We start from the raw sequence: 21,112 nt of genomic DNA, 5'->3' as shown, positions 1-21,112 counted from the left end.
GGATTTCAGTGTCTACAGGCAAAGACAGGTCGTCTATGGAATTAATAGCATAGTTTCATTTTCCCATTGTATAGGACTGTTTCTCATTATGAAGTGTGAATGACCAACAGCTCTGGTTTGGCATTTACATGTAAGCGGCAATAGGGAGAGTTTAAATGCCTGACAAAACTAGCTGTTTTCACAAAAAAAAACTAGAAATGTACAACACACATTAAAAATAGTTTTCCTAAGCCCCATCCAATGCGCCAGAAGTTATGATAAGTCGTAGTTTCATATACAGAAACAACAACTGACCCTGTATTTATGTCAGGCAGGAAATGAGTTTTCATTGCAGTAACATAGGGCTATCTTGCTGCATGTAATGACGAAGCCTCACATGAGAGCTCTGCTTGGCAGTGTTTACATAACAATAGCTGACTGGCCACACTGCTTTCCAATTTTGGTAAATGTCTTGGATGCTTTTGCGAAGAGTCTCAACCTCAAAATTAATCATTGTATCATTGCACTCATTTTTTCAAGCTCTTTCAGATGCAATTATACTTGCTTCAACAACTTGATCGATACTAGAGTTGAAGCACATTATTACTTACCAAAGTACATGGTCCTTAAGGTGATATTACTTCCTGAAAACCTCATTTCAATATCTGGAACCATTCACAAAATAAAATGGGTGTTATGCCCTACACAACTCATCCTGCATGTGGAACTATTTGTAAGTGTTGCGTCACATAAACCCCATTTTTAATATTGTCACTACCAATGTTTAAAATCCAACAGCTCGGAAAATGTTTAAAAATCCAACAGCTCAAAAAATGTTATAATCTAACAGCTCGGAATTTACTCAGATAAAAGGAACTGTATAGAGGAAAATGCAGCTGGTGCTTACATATTAGTTGTGAAATTAGTGAACCATACCATAGAAATCTATAGACCACTTTTTGGCAGTTTATGATATCGTTACATAATACTGAAGGGAAGAAACCAACAGCTCCTAACTTCTTAAACTGGGGCACATGAAGAAGACTAAACATTTTACTTTGATCATTTTTATAATAAATTTCAAAAATGTTTAGTTACTGTTTGATTCAATTAAATTGGAAAGTTCTACTTCATTTTTCATTCCAATTTTCTGCAATGTAGCAGTATATGTTCAAGTGATGTATCTGGAGCGTATCAGTGCCGTAACTTATTTGAGGGTCAGCAGATGTTTTTGTAGTGAACTGATGAACAATTATCTGAAAAAGGTAATGGCCGCATGCCTACCAGGCAGCTGACTTTCAGCTTACATAACCCACTCCTCTGGCAGAAATTGCTCAGCAATGATGTTTGCACAATTGGGCACTGCCTAATAAGGAGCAGCGTACTCCAGTACTGCTTACAGGAGCTGTGTAGTACCCACATGCTGGAGCAGGAACATTGCTAACATCGCATGGACAGTGTTGCAGTGCACTGTTGTGCAATTACCAGAAGTGCATTCACCAAGACCAATGTCTATGCACATGGCTACTACAGACTCATCATGCAACTACAATGCACAGATGGAAACAATGAACTCAAGTCTTTTTCAGAAGCTGAAACTAAATCTAACATATTGGTACTAAAACAAAAACATAGGAAGCTTATGATATCTTTACCAAGACAGACCTATTTTTGTTAATATCGTGAACAGTATATAGAGAAATTATAAGTAAATATTGTAAAATATGAAATAAGCTGTTAGAAAAGATATTAACACATTTACAGACTTATTTCACAGATACATGGAAAGTGTTCAAAACTAGAACAATACACACAACAGGATTTATCTGAAACACTAAGGATCCTGTAACCTTACTTTTTTTTTGACCTAATTATATACCAGATGATTTTAAGGTTGGCAGACTACTGATGTAATTAGGAAAGTACTGCTCTAATCATCAATGAAGCACTTTTCGAAGGGTTTTGCGTGTGTGTGTGTGTGTGTGTGTGTGTGTGTGTGTGTGTGTGTGTGTAATTCGTCTTATTATTTTGGTCGCTCAATAGAAAATGTTCAAGTTTTACGAACAAGAACATTATTAAAACTCACACTTCTTGTTCATCCACTTCAAACTGTAGTGTACAACAACATAGATTTCAAGTTGCTTTCCCATTACTGAATGTTCCTTTCCAATTTAATGTAACTATAAACTTTTGGTATACAAGTCTGAGGGCTTACACATCTCCCCTCTGCTGATACAATGTCATAATGTAATAAGTTTATAATTGTCATGAAATTAATCTGTTAACTAGAACTACAACAAATTAGAATGTAGACACTAACACAGAAGCCCAATTTGCAATGCATAACCAAATGCTAAAGTAATAACATTTACAGACACACAACATGCCAGTGAAAGCAGACACCGGCAATTACACATTTAAGTCCCATCCTAATTACAAAGAGAAGCATACAACCACTCACCGAGCAGGATAAGCAGAGGCAGCAAGCCCAGGAGGAACAACTGCAGATATTTCTTGCGTTGCCTACGTTCTGAAGTTACGTGATCTTGTCCACCGTGTAACCAGTACAGCAACCAGGCAACAACCCATGTCTGGAAGCAGGTAGCCCAGTACAACATAAGTCCTTGGAACCTCAGCCATGCAGATGGCTGCTGCTCAGATTCCAACTGTATTGATGCTGTAATGGAAAACTTTTCTATTAGTTGCAATTTCAGAATTTACAGGTGACATATGGAACAAATAAAAAGTTAAATTACCCTTCCCAAATCATGATCATGTTGTTAAAGTTTCTTATATCTAAAAAGTGGAGGTCACTCTGTTGTTAATTTTTACTATTGTTTTAAGATATAATTTTTCCATATTTTTAATAGAAACAATTGACTAGGAATAAAAAATACATTCAAATCGTCACAACCTCCAACATAAAGATTATCATGTATATCATATACCTACAAAAAGAAGAGAGAGAGCGCGCTCTCTCTCTTTTACTGGATGCCAAGTGAATTCTGAGTAAGATAGAGTGGGTGAGCATTATGAGGATAATTATCACATCAATACAATGGAGTAAGTTTGTACTTAGCACAGTGGTATGATTTACATTGATACACTTGAGTAAAGAAAGGTTATACTATTGCCAGTCTGGTGGACCACAAGTGTGGGTAGGTATTTGAAGGAAACAATGGTCTTTCCAGTGTGAATGTGGAATAATGGAGAGAGCTGTGGTGGATGGCCTAAGGCACGTGCCCTTTAGTAGAGGTATAATATATGAGAGCAAGAATCTCAAGTGTCTCTGTAGGCAGGTGTGAGAGTTGGTTACAAGACATCTCTTATGCTTCCTTACATATCATTGCAGAAATACTTGAGGTATGCATTATCTCTATAGACTCTATGCTGCCCGTGGAATTTGGTCCTTCAGTTGTGCAGCATGTGTAACTGTCTTAGAACAGTAGGCTGTGCAGTCTGAAATCTTGAGAAGAAATGTAAAAAAATAATTAAAATTATTTACTAACACACACACACACACACACACACACACACACACACACACAGAGAGAGAGAGAGAGAGAGAGAGAGAGAGAGAGAGAGAGAGAATAGTTTCATCACCACATACATAAAATCGTCATGTCAAAGCGGAGATTAACAGCCAAGTTTTGAAATAGTGCACACATTATGATCACCACCATTAAAACTTCAAGAAGCATACTGATCCAAAATTTAAGGAGACCATCAACTGCATTTGATGTGCTATATTTATTGCCTACAGCATTTATATCCATCAACTGGAAACCTATATTTTGCAATAGTATTCTTCCAATCAAATTTTTGTTAAAGTTATTCTGTTATTGTCATTGTTGGTTATACAAGTAGCTTACAGATATGAGCTTCTTCCACATATCTCTCCCTTCTGAAAACACTGGTAACTCTTTGACTTGCAGTTGTCAAACTTTTTCTTGCAGATGTCAAAATTGTTGTTATATATGTCCATATTGTAATCAGCTTCGTAACAATTACAGACTTCTTCTCAGCTGAAGCAGATGTGCTGGCTTTATGGGCTGAGAATTTTTCATCAACTTCATCTTCATCGGAATCAATTGCAGACCAGCGCTTCAGCTTTTCTGACACATACCCTGTAATCAAATTTTATTATAATTTTCACAACATAACTGGCAAGAAGTAAACAATCACAAATAAAAATAAAAAGCACTTACTTTAAATGAGAAGACAGTAAGTACGAAACACTCATAGCTAGAAGTGATACTTAAGCCTAATTCCATTTTGATAAGTTACAAATAAAATGTTATTAAATAAAACAATATACATTACATCTCTAATTTTGATGTAATTATTGGTTTTGGCTGAATTACACTGACTGGCATGCAAAAAGGAACATTCCAATTTCTTTAAAAAATTGAAATTTATTTTAAATTTATTAAACTAATCCATTATATTATGATGGAATATTGGGTATGGTCCCATCTTAAGCACCCAAAAATGGAAAAAGAAACATGATTATAAACAAATTTAGCAAATTCAATGAGAGACGCACACTTCATGGAAATTTTGAGTAAGCTCATAAAGGTAATGCACATCTGTTTTGATGTTACACACTTCACAGACCTCCGAGACCTCTGTTAGCTTCTTCAAAAGCGTGTATTGCCATCTGTTGCACCAATGACGGTATTCAACCTTTTAGGCATGCTCCTGATTAACGCAGTAATGGTAAATTCCTGTTGATCAATCATATCCCATTCTTCCAGGAGGGTGTTAAACTGGGATTGTAGAGTCTCCTGATAATGCTGATGTGCTCTTCTCATCTGCCGGTCCCAAACGTGTTCCATCAGATTCAAATCTTGGCTTTGAGCAGGCCAACCCATAGTATGAATCCCTGTTTCATCCAATGACTTTTGCAAAACTCCCACAACATGTGGGCATGCATTGTTGTGCATTAGTGTAAAAATCACCAATAAATGAAGCAAAAGGCACAACATGCTCTAGAAGGATGAGCAGTAAGGCTCCCATGCTCCACGAAGACCAAATCCATTCTTGCAGCTGTACCGATTCCTGCCCACACTATCACAGAACCACCATGAGGGCGCATTGGACAACAATGTGCAAGGAAAATACGTTTCTCTGGTCTTTTCCAGATCCTCTTTCTTGTGTCAGATTATCGGAGGCCAAATCAAGACTCATCTGTGAATACACTTGATCCCACTGTTGCACCGTTCAGTCAAGATGCTCCCTTGTGAAACATAGTCAACCTGTGCAACAGTCTCTGGTGAGTTCCAGACCTGCAGCAGGTTTTCTGGAGTGAAGATGGCTTCTCCCAGTCTTCTTCAAATTGGTCTCTCACTAAAATTGACCCCTCAAACCTGGTGGAGTTGATTTCGTGCTTCAATAGTGACAGTGTGACTGTTGTGGAGAACTTTAAATTGTGAGAAGCGTTCCTCTCTCTCTCTCTCTCTCCGATGCTCTTCTCGGGCCTGTTCCTGGTCTCCTTGCAAAGCCCCCAGTTTCCCCTGCACCTTCATACAGTTCTGGAAATCATGGAAGTGTAGTCTTCAACTCTCTAACGTAATGCATGCTACAGCTATCTTCCACCAAAACAACAGCTTTCGCAGCTTGTTCCAGGCTTAAAGGCATATTTACTCCAGAAAACTTACTATGAAAATCACAAAAAGATCCTACAAATAAGTGTGATTGAAAGGGGAAAAATTCAGGGTACACAAATCAGTGCTACAAGAGCAAGAAAACATTCACTCACTTTCAATGATGTTTCCCAGGTTGCGTGGGGGGGATACAAACCACAGCAAAAATTTGAAAGATGAATTAAAGTTCTGGGAAAAGAAATAAGAACTTCAAGGTTAGTCAATGAAATAGTTCTGTCAGAAATAACACACTACAAGGAAGATGTGTCGGACTGAACGAAAAGTGTCTTTAAAGCAGGATATAAGATACATACCAAAAAAAAGAAAAACTAGGATAATGGAATATATCTTAATTAAATCTGGTGATGCTGAGAGAATTAGATCAGCACAAACACCAAGTATCAGGTGGTTGGAAATAAAGTAAAGCTACTCACCGAGGACCAGTGTAGCACCAAAATTTGGTACATATGGTAACACTTTAATGCAGAACCTATTTACACTGGAAAAAAGTAGTTTCAAATGTACCCACCAGGTGTAAATCTGGCACAGTGAATGCAACAAAGACATATAGAAATGTTTCCTTATATGATGAATTAGGAATGGGATGTGGGCATGAAAGGTCAAACAAGTGGGAAAGGAATAATGTTGATTTATTATTCGCCATTACAGCTTGTCAAATGAGAGTTTTGTTGTCATACTGTCATACGGTGCGTAACACCTGGTGGCCAAAATAAGGTAATTTTTTCCAGCATAAATTAGTTATGTATTAATGTATTAGTGTGTGTACCAAGTTTTGCTGCCACAGAACTTCGAGCCCAAACTGGATTTCCATGAATAGCTGCACTATAATTACACTGAGGTGACAAAAGTCATTGGTTATGTTCTAATGTCGTGTAGGACCTCATTCAGCCTGGCATAGTGCATGAACTTAACATGACATGGACTCAATAAGTCGTCAGAAATCCCCTGCAGAAATAGTGAGCCGTGTTACTTCTATAGCCACTCATAATTGCAAAAATGTTGCCAGTCCAGGATTTTATGCATGAATCGACCTCTCAATCATGTCCCATAAGTGTTCAATGGGATTCACATTTGTAGATCTGGTTGGCCAAAATCATTTGCTTTAAGTGTCCAGAATGTTCTTAAAAACCAACCATGAACAATTGTGGCTTTGTGACATGGGGCATTGTCATTCATAAAAATTCCATTTTTGAATGGTTGCCAATTGTCTCAAAGTAGCCGAACATAACCACATCCACACAATGATTGGTTCAACTGGAGCAGATGACCCAGTCCATTCCATGTAAACACAGCCCATACAATTATGGAGCCACCACCAGGTTGCACAGTGCCTCATTGATGACAGGAGTCCACGACTTCGTAAGGTCTGCGCCACACACTAACCCTGTGATCAGCTAATGAAAGAAGGACTCATCTATGGTCCAACCGATATGGTAACAAACCCAGGAGAGGCACCGCAGATGACGTGGTGCCGTTAGCAAAGGCACTTATGTCACTCGTCTGATTCCATAGCCCAATAAAGCCAAATTTCACTACACTGTCCTAACAGTCAAATGTTTCACATAGATTTCTGCGGTTACTTCAACCAGTGTTTGTCCATCAGTACTGACAAATCGTAAGAAAATGCTGCTGTTCTCAGTCATTAAGTAAAGGCGTTGATGTGGTGAGAAGTAATGCGTGAAATTTGGTATTCTTGGCTCTCAGAATTTTATTTCCCTAATGAGTTTCGAGGTGGAATGTTCCATGCGTCTAGCGCCAACTACCATTCTGCATGCAAAGTGTTAATTCCCATCCTGCGGCCATAATTAAATCTGACAGCTTTTCACATAAGTCATCTGATTACAAATGACAACTCCAATAATGCACTGCACTTTTACACCTTGTGTACACGATGCTACCCCCATCTGAATATGTACGTAACGCCATCCCATGACTTATCTCAATGTATAGCCATCTGGCAGTACACGTGTTTTGCTTTTTCTGATGTAAAATAAATGATGGCTGACGTATAGTGGTGTATAAAATATAGACTGGCAATGATTAGGAAAATGTTTCTGAAGCAAAATTTGTTAACACTGAATATAGATCTATGTGTTGGGAACTCTTTTCTGAAGGTTTTGGTCTGGAGAGTATTCTTGTATGAAAGGGGAACATGGGTGATAAACAGTTACGACATGAAGAGAATATAAGTTTTTGTAATGTGGAAGTACAGAAGAACGCAGAAGATTAGATGGATATACCATGTAACTGTTGAGGTGGTACTGAATAGCACTGGGAAAATAATTTATCGCACATCTTGACTACAAGAAGACATTGGTTAGTAGGACACTTTGCGAGACAGCAAAAAACCATTGATTTAGTATTGGAGCGAAGTGGGGGAGGAGGTGGTAAAAGTAGTAGAGGGTGACCAAGAGATGAATACAGTAAGTAGATTCAAAAGGATGTAGGTCACTGTAGTTATTTGGAGATGATGAGGCTTGCAAAGGACAGAGTAGCATAGACAACTGCATCAAACCAATCTTCAGACCGACAACAACTAAATAACAAAACAAAACCAAAAATTGGTCCAGGAAATGGTTTGAAATTGAGACAAATATACTGATGAAGGTCTGTTAAAGGAAACATTACTCTCAGAGCCTTTTTCTGAATGAAGGTGAATAAGTTAATAAGGAAGACCTTTGCCCCCATATTGAAAAATACAAGTAAAAATAGTTAAAATTTATCCTCTTCTACTTGGTCCTCTAATGTCAGTTCACTAAAATACCACACGTGGGACATCTATATCACCCATGGAAGTACCGGAGAGCTTAGATTCTTTTTTATTTTATTGCCCTATCACTTGTACGTCGTGGGCAGACAATTTTCTTCTTGAAACTTCCTGACAGATTAGAACTGCGTGCCTGACCGAGACCTGAACTCGAGTCCTTTGCGTTGTTGGTTAGTAGGAGAGCTTCTGTGAAGTTTGGAGGGTAGGAGACGAGGTACTGGCGGAAGTAAAGCTGTAAGGACAGGGCGCGAGTTGTGCTTGGGTAGCTCAGTTGATAGAGCACTTGCCCGCGAAAGGCAAAGGTCCCAAGTTCGAGTTTCGATGCGCACACAGTTTTAATCTGCCAGGAAGTTGCATATCAGAGCACACACTACTGCAAAGTGAAATTCTCATTCTGGAGTTTTCTTCTTCACCTACTCTTGCGCAATATGTGGCTGAGGAAGACAACACTTCTACCATTTTGGTACTCACCAGAGCTATTTTGTTTTTATCCTTTACCATGTTTCCATAGTTGTGGGAACTCATGACACAGTGAGATAAATTGTAGTAAGACTTTCGTTAACCATGTGGGGCAAAACAGACAAATAACATCCACCATCTTGTTAACTATACTGTCAATCAAAATTTCTCTCAAACACCTTCCAAGTTTGACAAACAAATTAAACTGTGCTGTGCATGATCAAATATTTGACTAACTTGGAGAAGTTTGACAAATAGTTTGATCATGTAGTATAGGGTGCTTTACTCTGTGAAGACTCCTAAAATGCAATTTCAAAACAAACACAACAGGTTGGTTATCTGTTTACGGGCACTCAACGACTCAACAGTGATTAACTGCAATGTTATCAGCGCCCTAACATACATTAAAACAAATGAGTGTGGATAAAATTACAATAATGTGATCATACACACTAAGACAACAGTGAAAGAAGGTAAACATGGAATTAGATCACTAGTAAAACGATAATGGAGCAACAAGAAAGGCAAAGAGAAATGTAACTGGTTCACCACTTACAAAAAACATGGGTAAGCCACTCACCCTGTTAACACATGAGAACCATCTCCCTAAAATCTTGAGAAAAATATTGAACAATTCACAAAACTTTAAAATTCAAACAAAATTCATTTAAATGTTGCTTAAAAGAGGGCAGATCCAACAGAAAAATCTTCCTTGGCACACTGGTCATAAAACAAAACAGTCCAATAAAATGTGATGTGTGATCTGTACACCATAAGCACCACACATTGGAGGACTCTCTCACCAGAGTAGGAAGCCATGCAGTGTAGGGCTGTGGCCTATGTGAAAACAAGTCGATGTGTGTGCAAGATCTCCCACGGCCACATTGTGGGCTTTACTGGACAGAGCTTATTGCCCGTCCCTTCCAGCCACTCATTTTCCGATCGATGCACGACTGTGTACCTTAACAGCAAGACTATATATAGCATGCAGGGGAATACCACAGTGAAATAATTGAGGATCACAACATGCCTCCTTGGCTGCTGGATCTGCCCTTTCATTTCCTTTCATGCCCTGATACCCAGCATAAATACACCTCCTTCAGTCGTTTTAGTTGGAGGAGGGAATTGAGGATACTCTGGACCACTTTTGCCTGCTGGGTACAAATGTTGCAGAGTGTGAAGAGCACTCAGAGAATTGGAACAGACGATAAATTTAGCACTGGGAGAACATGTTATCTGCTGCAGTGCCCATAAGATCACATATAGTTTTGCATTGAACACAGTGAACTCAAGGCAATCAGACATTTAGGACACAATTCGGGAAAACAGAGCAACCAACCGTCCATATCCATGATATGGCATATGATCACACCCTTGCTTCAGTTGAGAGATTTGAAATCTCAATAACGATACATTCACTCAATTTGTGCAATTTCTTGAGAAGTTCAACCTGCTTCCACCAATTAGTTTTGACTAGCAAGATAGTATTTACGTAAGCGTTTAAAATACTCTATGGTGGCAGCAAGTCATTTCAAACCTTTATGGGCATAAAAGGTGGACACTTTCTCAAACGTCCCCTCCCTCCTCTTGATCACCAGAAACATGTTGCTTTATGACTCCATGAGCCCTGTTATTCACAGCTGACTTTTTCTTATTATCAGAGGGCTATCCTCTCTCATTCTTTTGAATGAGAGGGTGCGAGTTCTCCCTGGCAGTACACCTATCACACTAGGAGGAGAAGACTTCTAGGGTTCCAGCTTGGTCCCACAAGCAGTTATAGAAATAAGGGTCCATTTAGACAGAGCCCATATGCCTGAGTAAGCCTTATACAACTGAGGTGCAGCAGGTTCCTCACAGGTTGTCCACTGCTGACTGTTCCACCTCAATGGCCAAGCACCTTATCAGTGTGCAGCACATCTTGTGGCTGGATTTTTTTTTTTTTTTTTTTTTTTTTAGATGATGTTACTACCATCATTACGATATGGCCAATCAAGCCAAGATCCCAGTTGCCTGTGACACCCAACATTCCGACACCATGCTGCATGATGGTTCTAAAAAATGTTTTCAACAAAATGATTTCCATGATCAAAATACATCACAAAATAATTTCCATTTGGGTGTTGCCAGTGTCTATAGCACAAAGAATATTAGTATTTTGTGACAAAGATTGACAGCATGTTCCAATCAGAGAAAAAAATTTTAAAAAATAAAATTTGAAACCTATAAATTATGAAAATTAAAATACCTAGTCATATGAATATAATAGAGGGAAACATTCCATGTGGGGAAAAAATATAGATATAAAATACCTATTCACCAATACAATTATCTGCTAATCTATATTAAAGGATTTAAAATTCCTACCAGCTGCATACAAAGTCTCAACGCTGATAGTTAACAGGTACTTGTTCTCGTGGCACATAATTGCTATTCTACAGTAGATATTAGTGTTTTTAGGTTCATATTACGCTGATGGAAGAAAATAATCAATAGCTGTTTAATATAGTTGAGGAAGCAGCAATCTGAACAAATTAGTTGCTTCCCATTAACTGTACTTTGTTAAGTACACATAGTTCACAACAGTCCAATATTAATACAGTTTCCAACACCTGCTTGTTAATATGTAACTTTACTCATTCCACACCTCTGTAGGTTTCCCTTCCCTGTGGAATATATGTAATTCATTTTTTATAGCTGTAACTATAAGTCACTCACATTTTTGACTATATGGTCTGCCTGTTTTCTTGTTAGTTTATGGTTAATGTAGCTGCTGGCTCGCCCCTTGTAGCTGAAGTCGAGTCAGAGCACTTCATGAGATCTATCACCTGATGTAATATCTGATGTACTTACTTTTTTTCTTTTCTTCCAGTCACCTTATTTGATTGTCTTAAAGTAGAGTTCCTGCTTATCAGCAGGTCTAAAATCCCGTGTATAGCCAAGAAAAGGTTTTACTTCTTCACATTCTCCAGCTGTTACTGAAGAAAATAAGATAGCTACTTCTCATGTCACAAAAGAAACCATGCCCACTACTTTCCTTTTACAAACAAAAATTTCCTTGAATCAGTGTATACAGATCATTTGAGTGATTTGTGAATTAAGAGCAGAACAACTTTTCAAATGACATATGCCTCAAAGCCTCAAAATAACCTCAAAGATTACTAAACATTTTGTCACTAAACACCTCTTGTCTCTTGTTTTCATTCTAGGAGAGAGTGGTTTGTCCTTGACGGTCAAGCCACAGCCAACCCGTGACGCCAACAAAGAACCCGCCCACAGCAGACGAAATCTTACTATCATCACACCTTACTTTTTCTCATATTCTACACCTTCTGTTTAATGCTTGCACATATGAAATTAAACACCCATGCAAAGTATATGTTCTGTGAATTACTCCCTACTTAATGTTATTCTGTTACCATCATCTTTCCTTGTACTATGCAAGGCATGTGAAATGTTATTTGCCTAAATGGCACATAACACTTCACTTTTACAAAACAACACACTGCATGGAGCTATCTGTTTCTGGTTCTGTTGCTAGTAGCGGTTTTACAACACAAGTGGCAGTCATTCTCAAACGATTACTACCAACTGCACATGGTTAGCAGAAATTAAGCACACGGGTCAAGATAATATGTAATCTTAAAAGATGTGTCCAAAGACATTTCTGAGGTCCTATTTTACAGACGACGACAAGCACAGGTAACAAGTGGGAATGTAGGCAATCCACGATACCAACTTCAGCATCGAGAAGTAGCTGCAGAAGTATAAATGATTACAGTTCCAGTTTCTTCTCATCTAAATACATTTTGCCACTGCTGTAGTATCATTGTGGGTAGAGTATATTATAGTGCTTTATTTTATAGTACAACAAATCACAGGTTTTCAATTGAAATTCATAAGAACACCATGATACTGAAGACTTAAAAATTGTACTAATTTTTGCATGGGAGGGAGGGAGGGGACTACATGACATTTTTCCATCTTGCATTTCTCCAATGACAGAGAGAAAAAATTAAATATGGAATGCAATTACAATATTCCAGTGGATTACAACTGTACTGTGCCTGCTACACCATAAAATAAGGTAACAGAAGAAATAGTGTTGCCTTTGAGGATATCAGAGCAATGAAAAAACATGCTTAAGTGAGAAGAATGTGGAACTATTAACAAAGAGATTTTATCTTCAGAAATATTGCAAGATGATGTTAATTGCCCAAGGTATATTGGATTGTACCAGAACGAGATTTGGAAAAACTTCTCCACATCACAGAGAAATGGGTGATTTTCAGTAAAAAACATGCATTTATTTTACTCAGTTCAATGCACTTCTGAAACATTTTTCCAATGAGTAGATTTCTAAATAAATATTTCCCAGTTTTCATGTTTTTCAGATTTGTGTGTCTACTAAAGCTTTCAATGACTTCCTCTGTCATCATCATCATCATCATCATCATCATCATCATCATCATCATCATCATCATCATCATCATCAAACTGTCAAACAAATACATGTCATGCAGACACCACAGAACTTCTGTGTGCTACCAGAGATTATCTCAATGTCTATGAAGGAAGTATAGCTGTAGCAATGTTGATTCTGCCAGAATGCTGGACTATTAGATAACTCAGCTTATTTCTCTGTAGCTCTCAGCACAGTGTGCCTGATTCCATGCACTTCTGAACTAACTAAAAGCTGTTATTACACAATCTGATCAAAAAATTCTTTGATGACTGAGACCCAGTATGCAGCAGCACGCGATGAAGATTCTCATCTCATTAAACAATTGTGTTTAACTAAACATTCACACCTATAGTAACAGCACATGCTTGTACATGCTTGTAAGGATGTGTTCAGCAACAAAAGATTTGTCAGAACTATGAAATTAATGTGACATTAGTGGTCGGTGTAGCACTCGAAATCTTACATACTGACTAAACAATATAGCTTCTACTGCACTCACAAGAAACATTACAATCCCAGAAAAATGGTTACCAAGGCTGTCTTTCAGTGAACACAGCACCTATAATTTTCTTGGGTTGTCTGAAAACAGACTGGATCCATCTTTGACAAGAACTTTTTTTCTTTTATGCAGTTACGAAGAAAGAAAGAAATGTGACAGGCTGATCAGATGGAGTATTTCCATGTTTTTATTTATTAATGATGGCTAACTTAATATCCTGTTTACTACAGCTGTTCTTCCCAAAGTCCAGCTGGTCCTTGTTAGAAAGAGCTTTCATCAGCCTGTTAAAACCTGATTCCTTTCAGACTGAATTAATGAAAGTTTTGAGCACTGAGACACTTGTAGTAAATTGACCTGGTGAGCCACCCATAAGATTGGTTGGCTGGTTGGTTTAAAAGAAAGGGGGGAGGGACCAAACTGTGAGGTCATCGGTCCCTTGTTCCCAGTAAAATAATTACATAAGGGAAAGAAGACAGGGGGAAAAAAGGAGACGTACAGCACAATAACAGGAGAAAGGAAGGACCATAAGAACAACATTAGGACAACCAACACTCGTATGGACAAAACAGAAAAAGAAAGCCACTGAAAGAAGCAAGAAACAGGTAGAAGGGGGTAAAAACAAGAGAGCAAATGACCGTGGCTGGTCGACCACGAGAATACAAAGGAAAAGCCAGCCAATCTGGGACACATTAAAACATCCAACCTAAAAGTATTAAGAACACACAAAGGGACAAAAGACATACACTAAAACTTATATAGAATGATAAAACCCTAACACATCACGTATAAAACGTAAGACTAAATTAGCTGATGAGGCGGCGTCAGCTAAAATTAAAGTAGTCCGGTAACTGAAGAATCTGCCACAGGGCAGCCAAAGGAGGACAGCTCACCAATATATGGGCCATTGTCAACCAGGCACTGCACTGACAATGAGGCAGGTCTTCATGGCACAGGAGGTAACCTTGGGTCGCCCCAAGCATGGGCGATCCAGAGCCGGCAGAGGACAACTGATTCCCTGTGAGAGACCCGCATGGAAGACTTACACACATTCACAGTCTCCTTAATGACACGCAGTTTGTTATGCGTACTGTTATGCCATTCTGTCTCCCAAAGCCAAAAAACCCTGTGGCATAAATCAGAACGCAGGTCAGGTTCAGAGGTGCCCATCTCCAGAAGCGGTTTCCGCAAAGCCTGTTTGGCCAGCCTGCTGGTAAGTTCATTGCCTGGGATTCAGACATGACCTGGGGTCCAGACAAACACCACTGAATGACTGGACCGTTCCAGAGTAGATGGACTCCTGGATGGTTGCTACCAAAGGACGACGAGGGTAGGACTGGTTGATAGCTTGTAGGCTGCTCAAGGAGTCAGAACACAGGAGAAATGACTCCTGGGCATGGGCAGATGTGTTCACGAGGACAAAATATGGTCACCAATTCTGCAGTGAAAACACTGCACCCATCGGGCAAGGAGTGCTGTTCTACATGTCCTCCATGAACATAGGTAAAGCCAACGTGACCACCTTCCATCGAGCCATCAGTGTAAACCACTTCATGACACCAGTACATGTCGAGAACTGAGAGGAAGTGACAATGGAGAGTCACAGGGTTAACTGAGTCCTTAAGGCCATGTGAAAGGTCCAGGCAAAGCTGCGGCCAAGGTGTACACCATGGATATATACATAAATGGACCTGATGTATAGGTGGTAAAGGACTCCAGTTCAGACAGTAGGGATCGCAAGCGAACTGCAATTGTTAGCCCTGACCTGGGCCACCGATGCGAGAGACGGGCTGCCGTGGGTGGGAAAAGGAGATGGTAATTCAGAAGCAAGGGAGAACTATAAACGTGCACAACGTAACTGGCCAGCATTTGTGCATGCCTCACCTGCAATGGAGGGACTCCAGCCTCCACTAGAACACTGGTCACCAGACTTGTCCTAAAAGCTCCTGTCGCTATGCAAACACCACAGTGGTGCACTGGATCAAGGAAATGCAACACTGAGGGTGCCGCCGAAACATAAACCAGGCTCCCATAGCCAAAGCAGAATTGAACTAGGGCTCTGTAGAGCTGCAGCAGCGTAGAGCAATCTGCACCACAGTTGGTGTTGCTCAGGCTCAACACTTCTGCTTAAGCTGACAAAGGTGGGGAAGCCAAGTCAATCAGGCACTGAAAACCAATCCTAAGAATCGATATGTCTCCACTACAGTGAGTGGATCGTCATTAAGGTAAAGTTCTAGTTCTGGATGAACGCCACAATGCTGACAGAAGTGCATACAAGACTTTGCAGGCGAAAACTGGAATCTGTGGGCTACAGTCCTGGAATCTTGGGCTACAGTCCATGACTGCGCCTTGTGAATGGCTCCCTGTAGGTGCTGCTCAGCAAGATGAGTACTGGTGGAGCAGTACAGAATGCAGGAATTGTCTGCATACAGAGAAGGTGACACAAATAGACCTAAAGCTCCTGCTAGACCATTAACGGCTACTAAAGGTAAAGGACACTCAATAGAGAGCCCTGCAGGACCCCATCTCCTGGATATGGGGAAACTTTGGGAGGCACCAACTTGGACATGGAAAGCACAAAGCGACAGAGAATTCTGGATAAAAATCGAGAGTGGGTCTCCAAGATCCCACTTGTGTAATGTGGCATGGATATGTCGTCGTATGCTTTTCATAAATCAAAAAAGATGGCAACCAGATGTTGCCATCTATAAAAGGCTGTTCGGATGGCAGACTCGAGGGATAAAAGTGGTAGAGCGACCCTGGTGGAATCCACCCTGACATGGAGCCAGTAATCCACGTGACTCCAGGACCCAACTGAACCACAGAGACACCACACGTTCCAGCAACTTACAAACAACGTTGTTTATGAGTGTCAAAATCTTCCAAAAGTACAAAAGGCTTAGGGAGTTGATCAATCAGTGCAATTAATATATTCAGGGATACTGCAGCATCTGGAGGAAAATATACATCACAGACAGTTATTTCCTGTGTTCTCCTTATTCTGACAGCCACAGCTTCAAGAGGGGTTTGAAGGGGCACAGGTTCACTACAGACGGAGTTTAGAAGATAGACACAAACTCCACCTGACACTCAATTACAGTCACTACAGCTCCTGTAGTATCCCTTATAGTCGTGGAGGGCAGGGTCCCGCATTTCAGGGAACCAGGTTTCCTGGAGGGTAATGCAGGAAGCACGTGTAAAGTTTCACAGTTGCTGTAGCTCAGCCAGGAGGTGGAAAAAACACCACCATTCCGCTGGAGGATGACATTGTGCGACTGGGAAGACATGGAACATTCAATGAGGCAGTTTACCCTTCAGGGTCACCTGCTGCCACCGATTTTTTGCCTGAGCAGTCTATATCCATTGTCTCTGAGGGTCCAGAGAGATCTAGGTCCTCAGTGTACACCGAAATCTCCACCTCATCCACAGAGCTTGTAAGTAGCAGTGGTATGGGTGCCACCATAATTCCCTTTGCCTTGGGGATCATCTTTTTGAATTTCTCTCATTCCTCCTTGGGTTTCCCTGGCTGGGAGGACTTCACTGATTCAGTCTCTGAAACTGAAGATGAGCATGAAGCCCTACAACCAGCTGCTTTTGGGCTCTACCACCACTGGCGGGTGTCATCTTTCCTACTAGCAGAAACCTGGGAAGGGGAGTGACCCAAGGGACCCCTTCCCAGTGAGAGGAGCCAAATTAGACTTATGATTCTCTGGCTCAGAAGTGGTGACTGATATCCCCCATGGTTGGGGGAGAGGGAGGGGGGGGGGGGGTAGGTGTTGCTCCTGAAGTAGGTGGTGCGGGAGCAACAGGGAGGGAAGTGCGCCCCACCATCAAGGGGGCAGGTGTAGTCTTCTTGTTCTAAGAGGCAACAGGAATCCGAGGAGCTGATGGGGCAACAACTGTTCTCGTTGCAGCAGAAAGGAGATCATAGCCATAGAATGTAGGCCCTCAAATTTCCTCTTGGCCTCAGTGTAGGTCAGTCAGTCCAGGGTCTTATATTCCACGATTTTCCTCTCTTTCTGAAAAATCCTGCAGTCTGGCGAGCAAGATGAATGATGCTCTCTACAGTTGACACAGATGGGAGGCAGGGCACTTGGAGTATTGGGATGTGATGGACATCAACAATCTCGACACGTGACACTGGATGTACAGTGGGAAGACATGGCCAAACTTCCACCTCTTAAAGCACTGCATCAGGGGAGGGATGTATGGCTTGACATCACAGCAGTAGACCATCACCTTGAACTTCTTGGCCACTGTGTCACCCTCAAAGGGCCAAGATGAAGGCACCAGTGGCGACCTGGTTATTCCTCAGACCCCAATGGACACACCAGACTAAATGAACATCTCGCTGCTCTAAATTGGTGTGCAGCTCACTGTCAGACTGCAAAAGAAAGTCCCTGTGGAATTTAATACCCTGGACCATATTTAAGCTCTTATAGGGCGTGATGGTAACAGAAATATCCCCCCAACTTGTCACAAGTGAGTAATGCCCGTGACTGGTCAGAGGTTGCTGTTTTTATCAAGACTGACCCAGAGACCATTTTGGACAAGGCCTCCACCTCCCGAAATGTGTCCTCCAATTGCTCCACAAAAAACAGAAGATTAATGGACATGAAAGATTCCCCACCAACTATTGTACATACGCCGTAGCGAGGCAGGTAAGCTTCATTTCCATCCTTAGCCTGGCATTCCGCCATGGTGTGGCCAGGGAGGGGAATGATTTGAGGTCATATTTCTTAGCACTGAAGTTAGACTTTGCCCACTTAGAGACTGCTGGCGGCAGACCACTAGCGAGAGATGATGTACTACGCTTCATGGTGTGTCATCCACCCTGATGCCACCCACTACGACCAGGGACCCTTCCCATGGGCACCACCAGCCACAGCAAAGGCCATGTGCAAGGAGTCCCAATGCCAGGAGTCCTAATGCCCCAGGGTGACGAGCATCTACTCCTTGGCACATTTGACATATGTTGGGAGTTAACGGCGCTTGCATCAGCAGAGCAAACACTGTGTAATCGGGACTACAACCAACAGGGTACATGACAGCCCCAATGCAACGGATTGGTTACCGAGCTGGAGCATCGTCAGTGCAGAAAACGATGGTGCATAGTGAGTAGAGGAAAAGAGACCCGGCAAAGTGTCCTCACCCAAGAGATGAGCAGGACTGCAATGCCTCAACGAGAAAGTGCGTTAAAGTTGATCTCAATGCACGATGGACATGATGTACCATGTAAGGCACCCTTACCCAATTGGCTCACTCTTTGGGAAAATTTTGAAAAATGGAGGCCAAACCTACAGGGGACCATCATATAAAGGGCGAAAGGTGTGAGACTCCTTTTTGTTGCCTCTTACAACAGCCAAGAATACCTCGGGCCTATTCTAATCCCCGGGCCCTCAGGGAGCCCGTCCACAAGATTTTCAATCAAGCAAATCATCTAAAAATGATAATTTTCCTTCTCTCTCCATCTCAGCAATGAACTTTATACTACTGTTCATGTAAGTTGAACAAAAGAGAGCTGAATGTAACGTGTTCTTCAGAGGTTTGTAAAATATTTGTGGAGAAGTAACATGCCATCTCTGGATTAACCTAAGGTCTAATATCTTTACATGTAGGAATAGGTGGATAAAGGTTTTACTTTGAACACCCCATGTGCTCCACTGCCAAAGCATCTGTGTGGGCAGATACATGACCATCATGATACAGCTCATTTGTTATCCACTTCTGTCCTCACACACCTAAGATAATATTTGATTGGTATTTGCCAATTATAAATTTAAAAATGGAAATGGATAAGTTAGAGTTAGATATAGTGGGAATTAGTGAAGTTCAGTGGCAGGAGGAACAAGACTTCTGGTCAGGTGACTACAGGGTTATAAACACAAAATCAAATAGGGGTAATGCAGGAGTAGGTTTAATAATGAATAGGAAAACAGGAATGCAGGTAAGCTACCACAAACAGCATAGTGAACGCATTACTGTGGCCAAGAGAGGTAAGAAGCCCATGCCTACTACAGTAGTACAAGTTTATATGTCAACTAGCTCAGTAGATGAAGAAATTGAAGAAATGTATGAGATAAAAGAAATTACTCAGACAGTGAAGGGTGACAAAAATTTAATAGTCATGGGTGACTGGAATTCGGTAGTAGGAAAAGGGAGAGAAGGAAACATTGTAGGTGAACATGGATTGGGGCTAAGAAATGAAAGAGGATGCCGCCTGGTAGAATTTTGCACAGAGCACAACTTAATCATAGCTAACTCTTGGTTCAAGAATCATAAAAGAAGGCTGTATACATGGAAGAAGCCTGGAGATACTGGCAGGTTTCACATAGATTATATAATGGTACGAGAGATTTAGGAACCATGTTTTAAATTGAAAGACATTTCCAGGGGCAGGTGTGGACTGACCACAATCTATTGGTCATGACCTGTAGATTAAAACTGAAGAAACTGCAAAAAGGTGGGAATTTAAGGAGATGGGATCTGTATAAACTGACTAAACCAGACATTGTACAGAGTCTCAGGGAGAGCATAAAGGAACAATTGACAGGAATGGGGGAAATAAATACAGTAGAAGAAGAATGGGTAGCATTGAGGGATAAAGTAGTGAATGCAGCAGAGGATCAAGTAGGTAAAAAGACGAGGGCTAGTAGAAATCCTTGGGTAACAGAAGAAATATTGAATTTAATTGATGAAAGGAGAAAATATAAAAATGCAGTAAATGAAGGAGGCAAAAAGGAAAAAAAACGTTTCAAAAATGAGATCGACAGGAGGTGCAAAATGGCTAAACAGGGATGGCTAGAGGACAAATTTAAGGATGTAGAGGCTTATCTCACTAGGGGGTATGACAGACACTGCCTACAGGAAAATTAGAGAGACCTTTGGAGATAAGAGAACCACTTGTATGAACATCAAGAGCTCAGATGGAAACCCAGTTCTAAGCAAAGAAGGGAAAGCAGAAAGGTGGAAGGAGTATATAGAGGGTCTATACAAGGGCGATGTACTAGAGGACAATATTATGGAAATGGAAGAGGATGTAGATGAAGATGAAATCAGAGATACGATACTGCGTGAAGAGTTTGACAGAGCACTGAAATACCTGAGTCGAAACAAGACCCCGGAGTAGACAACATTCCATTGTAGCTACTGACGGCCTTGGGAGAGCCAGTCCTGACAAATCTCTACCATCTGGTGAGCAAGATGTGTGAGACAGGCGAAATACCCTCAGACTTCAAGAAGAATATAATAACTCCAAACACAAAGAAAGCAGGTGTTGACAG

General features: G+C 40.8%; 1 protein-coding gene across 2 annotated transcripts in view; it reads right to left on the bottom strand.

Annotated features, from left to right (window-relative positions):
- The window catches only part of LOC126334854 (klaroid protein-like), a 170,494-nt gene that overhangs the window by 65,978 nt on the left and 83,404 nt on the right, over positions 1-21,112 (bottom strand). For both annotated transcript variants that reach the window (XM_049997523.1, XM_049997524.1), the window contains exons 5-6: positions 3,852-4,106; positions 2,441-2,656 (exon numbers count right to left, since the gene is read on the bottom strand). In XM_049997523.1, coding sequence (XP_049853480.1) covers positions 2,441-2,656; positions 3,852-4,106 — 471 coding nt within the window. The remainder of the gene's footprint in view (positions 1-2,440; positions 2,657-3,851; positions 4,107-21,112) is intronic.

This window comes from Schistocerca gregaria, chromosome 2 (genome assembly GCF_023897955.1).
Source record: "Schistocerca gregaria isolate iqSchGreg1 chromosome 2, iqSchGreg1.2, whole genome shotgun sequence".
Taxonomy (NCBI): Eukaryota; Metazoa; Arthropoda; class Insecta; order Orthoptera; family Acrididae; genus Schistocerca; species Schistocerca gregaria.
The sequence above is the reverse complement of the archived record's forward strand: the minus strand, read 5'-3'. Positions and strand labels throughout refer to the sequence as shown.